We start from the raw sequence: 12,373 nt of genomic DNA, 5'->3' as shown, positions 1-12,373 counted from the left end.
CAGAGAACCCTGGAAGGCTACGCCACACCCCTGCACATAAGGACAAAATGAGATGTGTTTTCAATACAGTATCTAGACATTCTCGGTTAAAAGCAATCTTGGGGTCCCAGCTTTGAATATATTCTCGTGTCCTGAATTCTTTTAGAAAGAAAGGGTGTTTTAAGTTACTTGTTTTCCTGGACGAACCTGTCTTGACTGCCAAATTTTCCACCCATCAAGGTGCACCTAGGTCGGGGGCGACCTGCAGAGCCCAGTAATTTTGTTCAGGTTCATTCTTCCAATTACACCCCGAAGTTGGGAAGCTGGAGTATCCACCTTATGACCCTCTCACTAAGGGAGAACTTGACATAGTTTTCCAGCCAGTGAACAGATCACTGAAGCAAGCAAGCCAGGGGTACGAACAGCGCCCCATGGGAGGAAGTAAGAGTGAAAGCGGCCTCCCACCTAGCTTTATCCCCAAACACAGAAAGCCTGGTTGACTTTGGCTTGGTAGGGATGGTCCGGAGTGGAGCTGGAAGATCCCGGGGTGAAGTCACCGCCCGCCTGGGCTCCCGTTTATCCTGGGAGCTTCTATTATGGGGAAACACACTGGGGCCGAGTCTTCAAGACCCATAAGTCCTCGCCCCGGGTCTGGTCGCTTAGGGGTCAGCGGCGGGAGAGCACAGCATCTGGAAGGGAAGGGCCAGGAAATCCGTAGAGCGGCGGGAGCGTCTCGGCAGGGCTTCCCAGGGCTTTCCCGGCGGCGAGCTAGCGCCGGCCCCGGGGCTAAGGACCCGTTGCGGGGCGCAGCCGTGTGGAAGCCACGCCGAGAGGCAGGGGGGTGTGGAGCCCGGGCCGAGGCGGCGCGGGAGCCGAGGGAGGATCCCGGCGGGCGAGGTGTGGGCGGCGCCCGATCGCCCGCGCCCCGGCCGCGCCCTGGGCACCGGGGGCGCTGTCGCCTGTCGAACGCACAGCTCCGGCGGCGGCGGCGCGAGGCCGAGCCTGGCGTTCCCCGGGGGTGCCCGGCCAGCAGCGCAGTCCGGGCCGCCCACCCCGGGAGCCGCGATTGCCTGGGAGCCGCGGAGACACAGAAGAGAGAGGAGAGAGAGAGAGATTGGAGGCGGCGGCTCAGCCCGCGGGTGCGCGGGGCGCGGGAGGCGGAGCGCAGGGCTGGGTGGCCGCCGGCGAGTGTGCTCGCCCGGCCGGAGAGCTGCGGGGCGGAGGACCGGCACCCGGAGCGCCCGCCTGGCCTCCGGCGCGCGGCTGGCTGCGCCGCTGCTGCACAGACACACACCCACCGAGAGCCACCGAGCGCCACCGAGCCCCCGCCGCCCCCGCCCGCCGCCCGCCGCCGCGCCTCGGGCTGCGGGATCCAGAGCCAAGTCCCGGGCTGGCGCGGAGCGCAGAGCACCGCTTGATTTTTTTTTTTTTTCTCCCCCTTCAATCCAGCCCTCTCTGATCTGGGCGGCGGCGGCAGGGGGATGGGGGCTCCATGCGGGGAAAGGGGGTGATGATGATCGAGGAAGATTATTGTTCTTTTTTGAAGGATGCCTTCGCTTCCTCCCAGCGAGTCCTCAGTGAGCCTCCTTACTAGAGACTGCGAGCCAGAGTGAGGGATGTAAGGAGAAGGGAAGCCGCCGAGAGCTCCAGCCAGCCTGGGAGACCCTCCTCTCTGTGGAGGGGAGGGGGATTTCTAGCCACACATCACTGACGAAAGGGACCTTCGCAGGAGAGGAGCCCTCCGAGCGAGCGGGGAGTCCCACAGCCCTTGGTGGCACAGGAGCCAGAGCTGCTGGCTGAGTGGAGCGGGGGTCTGTGGGAGCTAGGTAAGTGGCCCGGGCATTGCCATTCCCCAAGAGCTCTTCTTTAGAGATGCTTCTCCGCCGCCTTGACAGCCTGCCAGACTTGAGTTGCTAAAGGAACGGGAAACTGCCATATGGCGCCTAGTGGACTTCCATACAAAGCTGATAGGGTTGTTAGCCCTGACTGGTTATAAACGCAAGGCTTCTTCCCGATGGGCAAGACATGCAAGTGTGAGTGCCTGGCAAGCCTGCCTTGACCAAAAGGATGAGAACCGCTGTCTGTAGGAGAGGAGCCTCTGCTGCCTTCTGTTCCTGTTCGTTTGTTGGTAAATGCCACATTTGCACGCACACACTTGTCCGACTAGACTTAGGGAGTGTGCTGTCTCCGTTGTATGCACAGTCCTCGGATCACAGAGGCATGCATGCATTTATTCCTCAGTGGTGAGTGGTCTTGGTTCCCAGGAACTAGCTAGACCAGGTCTCTAAGGAAAGTGCTCCCAGGCTGTTTCCAACATGCTCTGCTGAGGGGACTTGGAGATACAGATGCCCTGAGTGGCACCTAAAGACACCCACCATTTGCCTCATCATCTGCTCCTGAGACCTAATGAGTCTTTTCAAGATAGTATCCCGCCATGCCATCCATTTTCTCAGATTAGGAGCATTTGTTTGTATCCATTCATAAAAACTGTCGATGTGCAATATGCATAAACACGACATTTATACAACAACCATGACTGCACAAGTGTTTTAACAGTAAAGCACAACGCAGATAAGCAGATAAGATTAAATACTGGGAAATTTAATCTGCACGGGCAGTCATTAAGGTAATTGCATGCAGGTTCAACACTCTATCTAATAAGTCATGCAATAATTTCAAAATTTTAAGTAGCACTTCACATCTCTCTCTCTCTCTCTCTATATATATATATATATATATATGTATATATATATATATATATATATATATATAATTGATTGGTTTTGGGGTCTTGTTGACAATCTGAGTGTTTTCAAGCTCAGCCCAAAAGAAAAGAAAACATTTCACTGTTAGTGTTTTTAAATGTCTAGCATTGGGTGGGACAGCTACCTCTTGCTTGTTTACCAGTGGTAGTACATTGCACAGAGTTAGCAAATAATAGATTTTGGTCCAGTGTCTGGATTTTACCTGCCAGTGCTGAACGACTCAGAGGGCAGAGTCTGTCAAAAGTGTTCACACCCTAAAGTTTTGTCTATTTCACTCTAGACGCATGAGCAGGGTGCATCAAAAAATATAAGACTGTCCCATACTCATCTTTTAATCCGTGAGTAAAATATAGGTAGCTAGAGAGTTCTTTGTTCTTAAATTAAGCAGAGCTGAAACTGTTCAGGAGTTCAGTCTAGTATGCATATGAATGTGTATTCTTTTTAGTTTTGCTGCCTCGGGTGCTGCTTTTAGCATGGGGTTTACTTGCTTAGCTACAAAGACGCTCTGGAAATATTGAAGGTCCAGTATGGAAACAATCCACTCACTTCTCCACTTCAGAGTGTCCATATGCACTCACAAAGCCAAGCCTGCAGTCTGCTCCTTCTCGGAGTTTGTTTATCACAAACAGGATTCTGCCTAACACATTCCCCTTTCCCTGGCACTATGCAGACTTTTGGAGAAAGGAATGAACCACTTGGCAGTTCTCTTTGCTGTCTTTCTCCTTCAGCCTCCACCTTTCCCTTCCAAGCTTAGTGTCCCCAAGTCTCCCTCTTACACAAACCCCTACACATGGATTCCAGAAACATGTCTCTACTGCCTGCCACTTGGCGTTTTCATTCTGGGTTTCCCTCCTCGTGTGCTCCCAACCCCTTCCCAAAGAGAATCAATCTATGCATCGCTTGACACCGCTTACAAATTCATTTTCGCCCCTTATCTCACAGTTAAATTCTCCGAGCATGTTTGTTTACTGACGATTCAGATGGACTGGTAGAAATGATCACCTTATCAACGCTTTTGATGTGGTTTCTAATGTGTCCTTGTTGATGCTGTAGGGGAATGGAAGCTTAGCCTGCCCTTCTAAGATGTTTAAGAATAAGATTGCTAGACAAAATGAAATTGCAGGATGTGGGTTCAATCACATTTCTTGGCAACTTAAAGGCATATCGAATCAGATTTTTGTTAGACTCGTCTGAATGTTTAAACATGTCTAAGTCTGTGGAACACTGAAGAGTAGCTTGTTTCTTGAGAAAGATGTGTGGCTTTCTGACGTGCTATTGCAGAGAGATCTCTGCACAGGTCTACATCTTATGAAAGTAGATCATGTTACTGGCAACCTAGGAGACCCACAAAATATATTTCATTCAATCCCAGTGAGTGTTTTTCCTTTGATTGATTCCTTGAAATTTACTATCTCTTATAGACCAATTACTAAGGAGAATTCTAAACTGATAGGAAATTTTCCCATGTGTATTCTAAAGTAGACAGATAAGGTTAAGATATTCTGTTTATTTCTGGATACTCCTTAGGGTTTTCTTACAGTCACGTAGTCATAAAGTGGGATTTGTACAAAAGCACTGTGCCTGATAATTTCATAAAAGCCTTCAGAGGTGTGCAAAGCACATATGGGTTATAGCTATGCTAGATCTTTGAATATCAAGAGTATTTTTTAAGGTAACACTTTATGGTCATATTATTCCCAGGTGATACAATAAATTTTATAAAGCAGAGCAATTTTGAGTTTTGTTAGTCATCTACCACAAGTGTCTCTACAGTCTAGATATCTGTAGTCTAGCCCATTCTTATTTATTACTTATTTCCTCTCTTCATTCATAGATATATAGTCTCCTAAGTTCTGTACTAAAGCGTAGTTTCTAATAAAGAAAGTCGAGAGTTGTCAGAAAAGGGTCCATTCACGCATGTCAGCCAAGCCCTACAGTAATCTCTTTAAAACCCTTTTCTCATGGGCTGAATTGTACCTGTTTTTACTCTCCAATTTAATTTCATAAAGAGGTTAACTAACCTGTTCACAAAGTGGTCGAATACTTGTCAACTATGTATCCGAAGAGGGTTATATCAGAATGGAACACCTGCCCTCAGCTTTCAAAGTAAAAAGAGAAAAAACAAAACAAAACAAACAAACAAAAAAACCTTTTGCATTCTTAGTTTAAAAATCCCAATTTCAGTTCAAAAGGACAGATTTCTTGCATGTAGAAACACATCTCCTAATTTCATACTTAATAAGTTAATGAAAGCAAATTCATGAACAACATCATGAAAACTTGCCATAGGCTATGAATTTAGGGCTTCTCGGAAAACCTTATCATCAACAACACTAAAAGTTTACTAAATGTTTCACTTTAGACTTGCAAAGTGTATGAGAGTAATTTCATTATAAACCGAATATTTATTTTATCTTCTTTAAACAAATAAAAAAAATCATAGTAGTCAGTTGATCCATGTTCAGTCTTAAGTATATTGCAAAAACTTCTTCATTCTTACCTTTCACCTTATGGGGCAGTCACACTAACGCCCTTCATACGCAGACATGAAAATTAATACTCACAGGTGTTCTTACCCAGAGTCACAAGGGAAGGAAATGGAGAAGTCACTTTAAAGTCTGTATTTTGGGTTCAGGAACACTGTGACCCACTTTGATATTAGAGCATGTTGAGAAGGATAACCCTAGACAGAATTAGGGAGTATGTTTTCACTTCTAGATTCTTTGGGAGCTGTGTAGTCTCTCTGCTGAGGGTGTGGTTCTATGGATCAAGGGAGGCTTGGGAAAGACCAAATGTTGTTGTTGTTTTAATTTAAGAGAAGCCTACCTCCTCTGCCTGCTCCCCTGATAAATGTTAACTGTGAGTCTGAAAGGAGAAACTTAAGTCTTAGGCTGACTTTCACATTGCGGCAGCAGGGTTGGAAGGTTGGGAGATAGAGGGGTGGGGGGGTGGCAGAGATGGGGTGGGGGGCAGTCCTAAGAAAGCTAGCATGCTCGTGTTACAGTGACTCTTGAAAATTTGGTGGCTGGGGGCATGGTTCCATGCATAAAGCTCTGTTTCCAGAATCTTAATGCCAGGGAGGCCAGGCTGGAAGAGCTTACCTCACTCAGCCTGTCTCATAGGAAGAGAGCAGCCTTCCCAAGGAACAATGCCAAAGCTGTCTTCTGACCTATGCATGTGTCGTGGCACACACATGATTCGCATACAGTAAAAAAAAAATGGAAAGGTGGCTGGCGCAGGTGACCTGGCTGGTGGGCTGCTCATGGAAGTCCGATTTCATGTTCAAGTTTTATGAATCATTTCCAATAAAACATAGCATTGCAGGTATTTTTTAAATTCCACATTACTGCTTTAAAAGAAAATTAATGTCATTTATCAGTGTCCTCATCTTTTACTTTGCAAAACATAAATCCGATGCTTAATGGAAGTTGAAGCATAGTCTGCGAACAGATTCTTTCTAGTATATTCTTAGAATGCTTCTGTCTCATCACATCGCTTATAACTATAATTCTGGAAGCACAAACAGCAGCAGCAGCAGCAACAACAACAAAAAATCCTACTTTGAAATATTTGTCAAGAGAACTTAAATAATATTTGAAACAAAGTTCTTTTTAAGTAGCCACTGCTTCTGTTAGTGTAGAAAAATACCATCTGGCTTAAATCTGAATGACAAAATGATTAAATATTGTTTGCAAGATGCCATTGAATCAAATATTTGGATTCATCTCTATGATTGATTGACACTTTTATTTTTTCACACAGCTGTGTCTCATAGGCTGGGTGACATAGTACATCATACCCTGATTTCTCAGACTGCAGTATAAAAGTTCACTTAAAAACTTGTGTTTTCCCATTTAAAAAAAAAGTTTCAAGTGATGTTCAGGGTCCTCAGACAAAATTAACAAAGCCTTTTGAATCAATGAAATACTTGAAGTACAGCACCGTTAGTACTAAAATCCATGACCATTATCTCTAGTAGTGTTCTCAGGGAATGGCTGGTTTAAATAATGTGTATTGACATTGACGCTCTATGAAACTCCCCTGTGGGTGTGGGTGTGGGGGGGATGCAGTACTGCCCAGGCCCACAAGGAGGACAGCAGCTGTAGAGAGTCATGCAGAAGGGGCTCTGAGCAGATTTTTAGAAAAGGCTGTCTTAGATTGGTTGGGGCAGGACTTTGAGTAAGTGATTCATAAGCTCATCCTGAGAGCAATGCCTTTAGGATTCACATCTGGTATTTCATCCTTCAAGGTCTCCTGGGTTTCTCCTCCACACTGAGTCCTGTGAGAATGAGTGTAAGACAGTATTCTCAGTCCAGAGGCAGCCATGTAAATCCCCACAGCATACCGTAAATGCTCTTGGTGGGTAGCATGTCTATTCTGCTGAGTAGCTGCAGTACAGAAGGGTCCCAGAGTAAGGAAATACAGTGTATTTTAATTCCCCCATACATTCTGAGCCGTGCTTCTGTCTGCAGTTAGACCAAGTGCCTCTTCTTCCATAGGCAGTGTTTTCCAATGCCCCCCTTCGACATCCTCAACGATATGAATACACACATAATTTTTCTGCACACAGATTTTAAACTAGCATAATCGGTCACAGAAAATGCAAATAAAAGAAAAACGTCTTTACAGAAGAATAGCAGGTGTGGCAACATGCGTGTGCTCACACCCTGATGGACAAGAGACAGAATGAAGTACAGCTACCGAGAATGCAGACTAGGAGCAGGAAAGAGAAGCTGCAATAAAGTAGCTTTGAATAAGGAAGTAGTGTTGTCTTGCGTAGCGATGACACTTGCTTTCGCCGTTTTAGAGCAAGAAGGAGATGGGAAACTTTCCCTAGCTGTGACAACTGCACGCTGTAAACAGATGTGGGTGTGCTGTACTAGTGAACCAGTGAACACGAACGGTGTTACGGCGGGTGACAGTTTTCCAGAGTGGTGAGCAGATCCTGGTGTTGTTCCAAATGCGGTCGTTACATCCCTGGGAAATCCCTCTGTAAAAATGCACTCTTGTGCTGTAGTGTTGGTATCCAGTGACATAATGAGCATGGCTTTGCTTATGCAGATGTCCAGGGAGATACATGAACATTTGCAGGCCAGGAAAAGGGGTTTCTGCACACGTGGTCAGGGAACTTCTGTCCCTGGGCTTGGCTACCTCTACAGAACTCCCCCTACAGGGATGGCATCGTGATCATCAGAAGCATTAGTTGGGTCCATATTTTGCCAATAGAGGAAGCCACTGAGGTTCTAATGCATGGCTGGCTGATTAGAAAAGGTGGACCTCTTAAGCTTTTATTTTATTTTAAAAGCCTTTTTATTAGTTTGAGAATTTCATACAACATATCTTGATCATATTCGCCTGTCTCCCAAGTTCCTCCTAGATCCACCCTCTTTCGTTTTCCTTCCCAACTCGTTTAGTTCAGTTTGTGCTGTGGACATACTCTTGGGCACATGGCCATCCACTGGAGTGTGATTTGGCCCACCAGGTTGACATACCTTTAAAGAAGACAAACTGGTTCTTTTCCAGCATCCATCAACTCTTCAGAGTGGAGTGGGAATCTGTGCCTAGGTATCCTCTCCATGCTGGGATTTTTCTCTGGATTGAGTTGGTGTGGATTGAGTTGAATGCTTTTACACCCTCTGTGTTCATATTTGCAACCGCCATGTTGTGTCTGGAAGACACCGTTTATGTACTTATCCCCTGCCTCTGGCTCTTACCCTCTTTCTCCTGTCTTGCCTGAAGTACATCCTGAGCTATGGGAGGGTATGGAGGTAATATAGGTATGTCATTTAAAGCTGAGCATTCCATATTCTACCAGTTGTCTCTGCTCCTTGACAAGCTTTGGTCTCTGGGTTAATTTTCATCTACTAAACCAGAATCTTCTTTGAGGAGAAGTCGAGAGATGCACCGATCTATGAGTGTTACCTTATCAGGGCTCTCAAGCTTTTTTGTAAGGTGAGTTTAGTGGCTGGCTAAATAATAAGTGAAGTTGGCACCAAAAAGATCAAGACACACAGCTTGCTAAGCACTTGAGACATCCCAATAGTAGGTACAATGTGTAAGGCTGGCTGGTGGGGCTGGTCTGATAAGAGCTGTCAGAGCTTCATTTCCTACGTGGGAGTGTCAGACATGCCTTCACAGATGAAGTGACATCTATGCTCATTTTAAAAAAGATGAGTAAGCATTCTCCAGGTGGAGAAAGAGGCAGATGGAGCATGGTCCAGGCAGAGGGAACAGCATTTGCAAAGCATTGTCAGGAAAAGAGCTGGACTGGGGATTGGCTTGGTGTTGACAGCTGTAGGAAGTTGATGACAGAGGAGGCTGAAGAAAATGAGGACAGGATTAGACATCACAGTAGTTTCTGCCATTCTAAAACATCTGAGTTCTGTCCCATAGGACAGCCTATTGGGATCATGTGAAATTTAAAAACAAAAGTGACACAATTCCCTGTATGTGTTAGAGACGATCTCTTAACTGGACTTTTGAGGTGGCTGAATTATGAGAGATAAGGTTGACACCGGGGAGACAAACAGGCTCTTGTGGAATACAGGCAGGATGAGATCAAGAACTTTCCTCCTTCTCCTTCTTCTAGGTCAGCTTGGAATTTCTTTGACTGTGCAATTCCCTCAAAACTGCCCTAGATCATGTATGTATTTGCTTTACTGTATTTGTTTTCCCATGGAACTCTTCCCTGAACTCTCTTTCTTTCTTTGCTCATGTCTCAAGTATACAAATCTCAAATTTTACTGTCTTAGTTAAGGTTACCTTTGATGTGATGAAGCACCATGGCTAAAAGCAAATAAAAGGGTTTATTTGAGTTACATTTCCACAGCTCTGCTCATCATCACAGGAAGTCAGGATAGGAACTCAAGCAGGGCAGGGACCTGGAGGCAGGAGCTGATGGAGAGGCCATGGAAGGGTGATGCTTCCTGACTTATTCATTGTGGCTCGTCTTTTAGAACCCAGGAACACCAGTCCAGGGGTGGTCCTACCTATAATGGGCTGGTCCCTCCTCATTAATCCCTAATTTAAAAAATTGTTCTATAGACTAATTTACAGTCTTATGGGAGCATTTTCTCTACTGAGCCTCCCTCCTCTCCTGTGACTCTAGCTTGTGTCAAGTTGACATAAAACTTGCCAGCACAGTTATTTGGAATCATCAGGCTTGGTGGTTAGGGAACTCCATTAATCAGATGTCCACTTGGGAAGAGTGAGTGAGTTTCTGTCACCCAACACTCCCTGGAGGCTGACCCTCTTCTTTGAAATCCTATCAATAGAGAGATGTTCCATATTTCAGGGTCTTACTTTCTAGACTTTGGCTACTCCCCTTGTCTCTGTTATAAAACTAGCGATCCCTTACTTGTTATATCTCATTACAAGTACTTGTAAGGAGCAAGCACATTATGCATTCTCTGATGATTTTCTTTATTTATGGGCCCCAAGTCTCTGCAGTTTTGCACAGCACAGCCTCTGGCTACCGAGTTCTGCATTGGTTTCCTTGCTGATGGCCGGTGTCACAATATTTAGATTGGTTTAAAGTCGGCACCTCCTTTCAGGGAGCCAATTTCAATTTCTGAGTAAGGTAGAATAATGGTAATGGCTGCAAATCACACTGAATGCAGCTATTTAGCCTGATGTATGTTTCTCTAACACTTAAATAAGGAGAAGAGAGAGCGAGGGAAGAAAAGGGAAAGGTAAAAGAAAGAGTGACATCAGAGATGGAAGATAGGGATAAACAGATGACAGATTGGCAAGTATATAGATTGATGGACGGATGCATAGATGATAGACAGACAGATAATCAGTCTAGACTATTTCTTAAATACCTTGACACTGATATGAGACTTTGGGGGCTATTCCACTGATGGATATTTTCAAACAGCCTCAACCTACATAGATGGGGGCTGGAAATTAAATCCTTGGCTCAATGGAAGCTTGTCAGTGACAAGTCTCTCAAATGGAGGTGATGCATAAATTTAGATGGACACTTAGCTATCCTGGTTGTAGTCATTTTCCTTCAAAGTAAATTAGGGGAGGATGGGTGTGAGTTCAGCTCAATCACCAGTGAACACATACTTTGGGCGGCATACTACACACTCCGATCTTCTTTTTGGCTCTCTTCCCAGACCTCTGGGTCATGTTCTTATGGGACACATCTTCCTTTATTCTCTGAAGCCTCACTATTATAAGACTCTAGTATGTAACAGACTCTGGCTGGGTGCTTTGGGATAAAGGATGGTAATTATAATATAGACAATAAACTAATCCTAATTAAATATTGGATGCCATTTTTCCTAGCATGTGTGTAGTATTTCGTACCATAAGGGCTTCTCTACTGGTTCATATCTCCCTGGAGTCTTGGCACCAGCCATTTGCTATCTCTCCCTTCCTCCAGGTTCTTCTCCTCTATCCAGAACAGCACCATTGTCCTTGGTCAAGGTTCCAGAGGATGACTCCAAAAGTCAGAGGTAGCTTATTATGTGGAACAGCTTAACTCCTGTTTTCTCACTTCGACAAGGACACTTGGTTCTAATAGCAGAGCAATCCACTATGGGCTGGTTTGATTCCTCCCTCCCTCCCCCCTCCCTCTCTCCCTCCCTCCCCCTCCCTTCCTTCCTCCCTCTCTTCCTCTCTCCTTTTCTCCCTCCCTCTCTCCCTCCCTCTCTCCCTCCCTCCCTCCCTCCCTCCCTCCCTCCCTCCCTCTCTCCCTCCCTCCCTCCCTTTCTTCCTCTTTTTTCCTTTCACAAAGAAGTTACTGTTTCTCCGCTCTCTAGTTTAAAAATTATAGGCAGCTTTGAAGTGACTTTACTTATCAGGCACTTTTCAGGTAGGAAGCACTCCTCTACTTGGTCACAGGGCTAAATAATCTGAGTAGACCTTCATGGGACTGCTGTCCATCTGAAAGCAAGCATGGGCCCTCCCATCCTCTCTTCATGCTGATTGTAGTGACTCCCCTCTAGGAGGAGACCAGTGATGGTTCTTTGTAGGGTGAATGGTTTGGGAGAAAATCTGAGAAGCTGTATGTGGACCGCGGAGCACTGAACTGGGCGAGTTGAGATGCCACGCGAGATGCCACGCCACCACTGTTTTCCAGATGTGATTTTACCCTCTTTGTGGATCCCAGGAGTACTTAGCCGTTTGTGTCTGGATACACCGTCTCCTCCTATTTTAACAGTCAAGATGAAACTATCCCACAAGGAGCTAAGACAAATGGGAATAATGTGACATCTGGGTGGGTGACAAATGGCAGTCGACAGAGTCGGAACTTTCGGGATGTGGCTGGATGGTGCCATGCAGCCAGTGGCTTGGAGTTTTAGAAAGGTGGAATGAAATGGCCAAACCCAGGAACTCAGAGTGCTGTGATGTAGGAACATGAGGTTTGGGAGAGACCTCTCCCTTTGGCGGCTGTCAGGACTCCACCCAGTTCTCTTTATCTGGGACCCAGTCGGTGGTCTTATGCTAACGGAAGGATTCAGTAAACAGCTCAATTCCTTGTGCCATTACCATGTGACTATGCTGTCTTTTTTGAGTTCTACAATTTACTGACAGGGACATTTGCTTTTCGTACCATTTTAATTAATTTGGCACTTGGCATATTTTATAAATATCAAATTCGATCATGTCATTTTCAG

At 45.6% G+C, this 12,373-nt stretch overlaps 2 protein-coding genes across 2 annotated transcripts in view; both read left to right on the top strand.

Moving 5' to 3' along the window:
- The first annotated feature begins 575 nt into the window (after positions 1-575).
- LOC127230935 (uncharacterized) lies at positions 576-1,397 on the top strand. The gene has a single exon (XM_051196255.1). The coding sequence runs from the start codon at positions 576-578 to the stop codon at positions 1,395-1,397; it is 822 nt and encodes a 273-aa protein (XP_051052212.1).
- Kcnb2 (potassium voltage-gated channel subfamily B member 2) overlaps positions 1,264-12,373 on the top strand; it is a 352,456-nt gene continuing 341,346 nt past the window's right edge. The window contains exon 1 of the mRNA XM_051196907.1: positions 1,264-1,805. The gene's annotated coding sequence lies outside the window, so the exon portion shown is untranslated. The remainder of the gene's footprint in view (positions 1,806-12,373) is intronic.

Source organism: Phodopus roborovskii, unplaced genomic scaffold, assembly GCF_943737965.1.
Source record: "Phodopus roborovskii unplaced genomic scaffold, PHOROB, whole genome shotgun sequence".
NCBI classification, from domain to species: Eukaryota; Metazoa; Chordata; class Mammalia; order Rodentia; family Cricetidae; genus Phodopus; species Phodopus roborovskii.
Note: the sequence above shows the minus strand (reverse complement) of the source record. Positions and strands in the feature narration are given on the sequence as shown.

Bases quoted from the DNA above. Each gene is read 5' to 3' on its own strand.
- LOC127230935 (XM_051196255.1), top strand. From the start codon at position 576: ATGGGGAAACACACTGGGGCCGAGTCTTCAAGACCCATAAGTCCTCGC.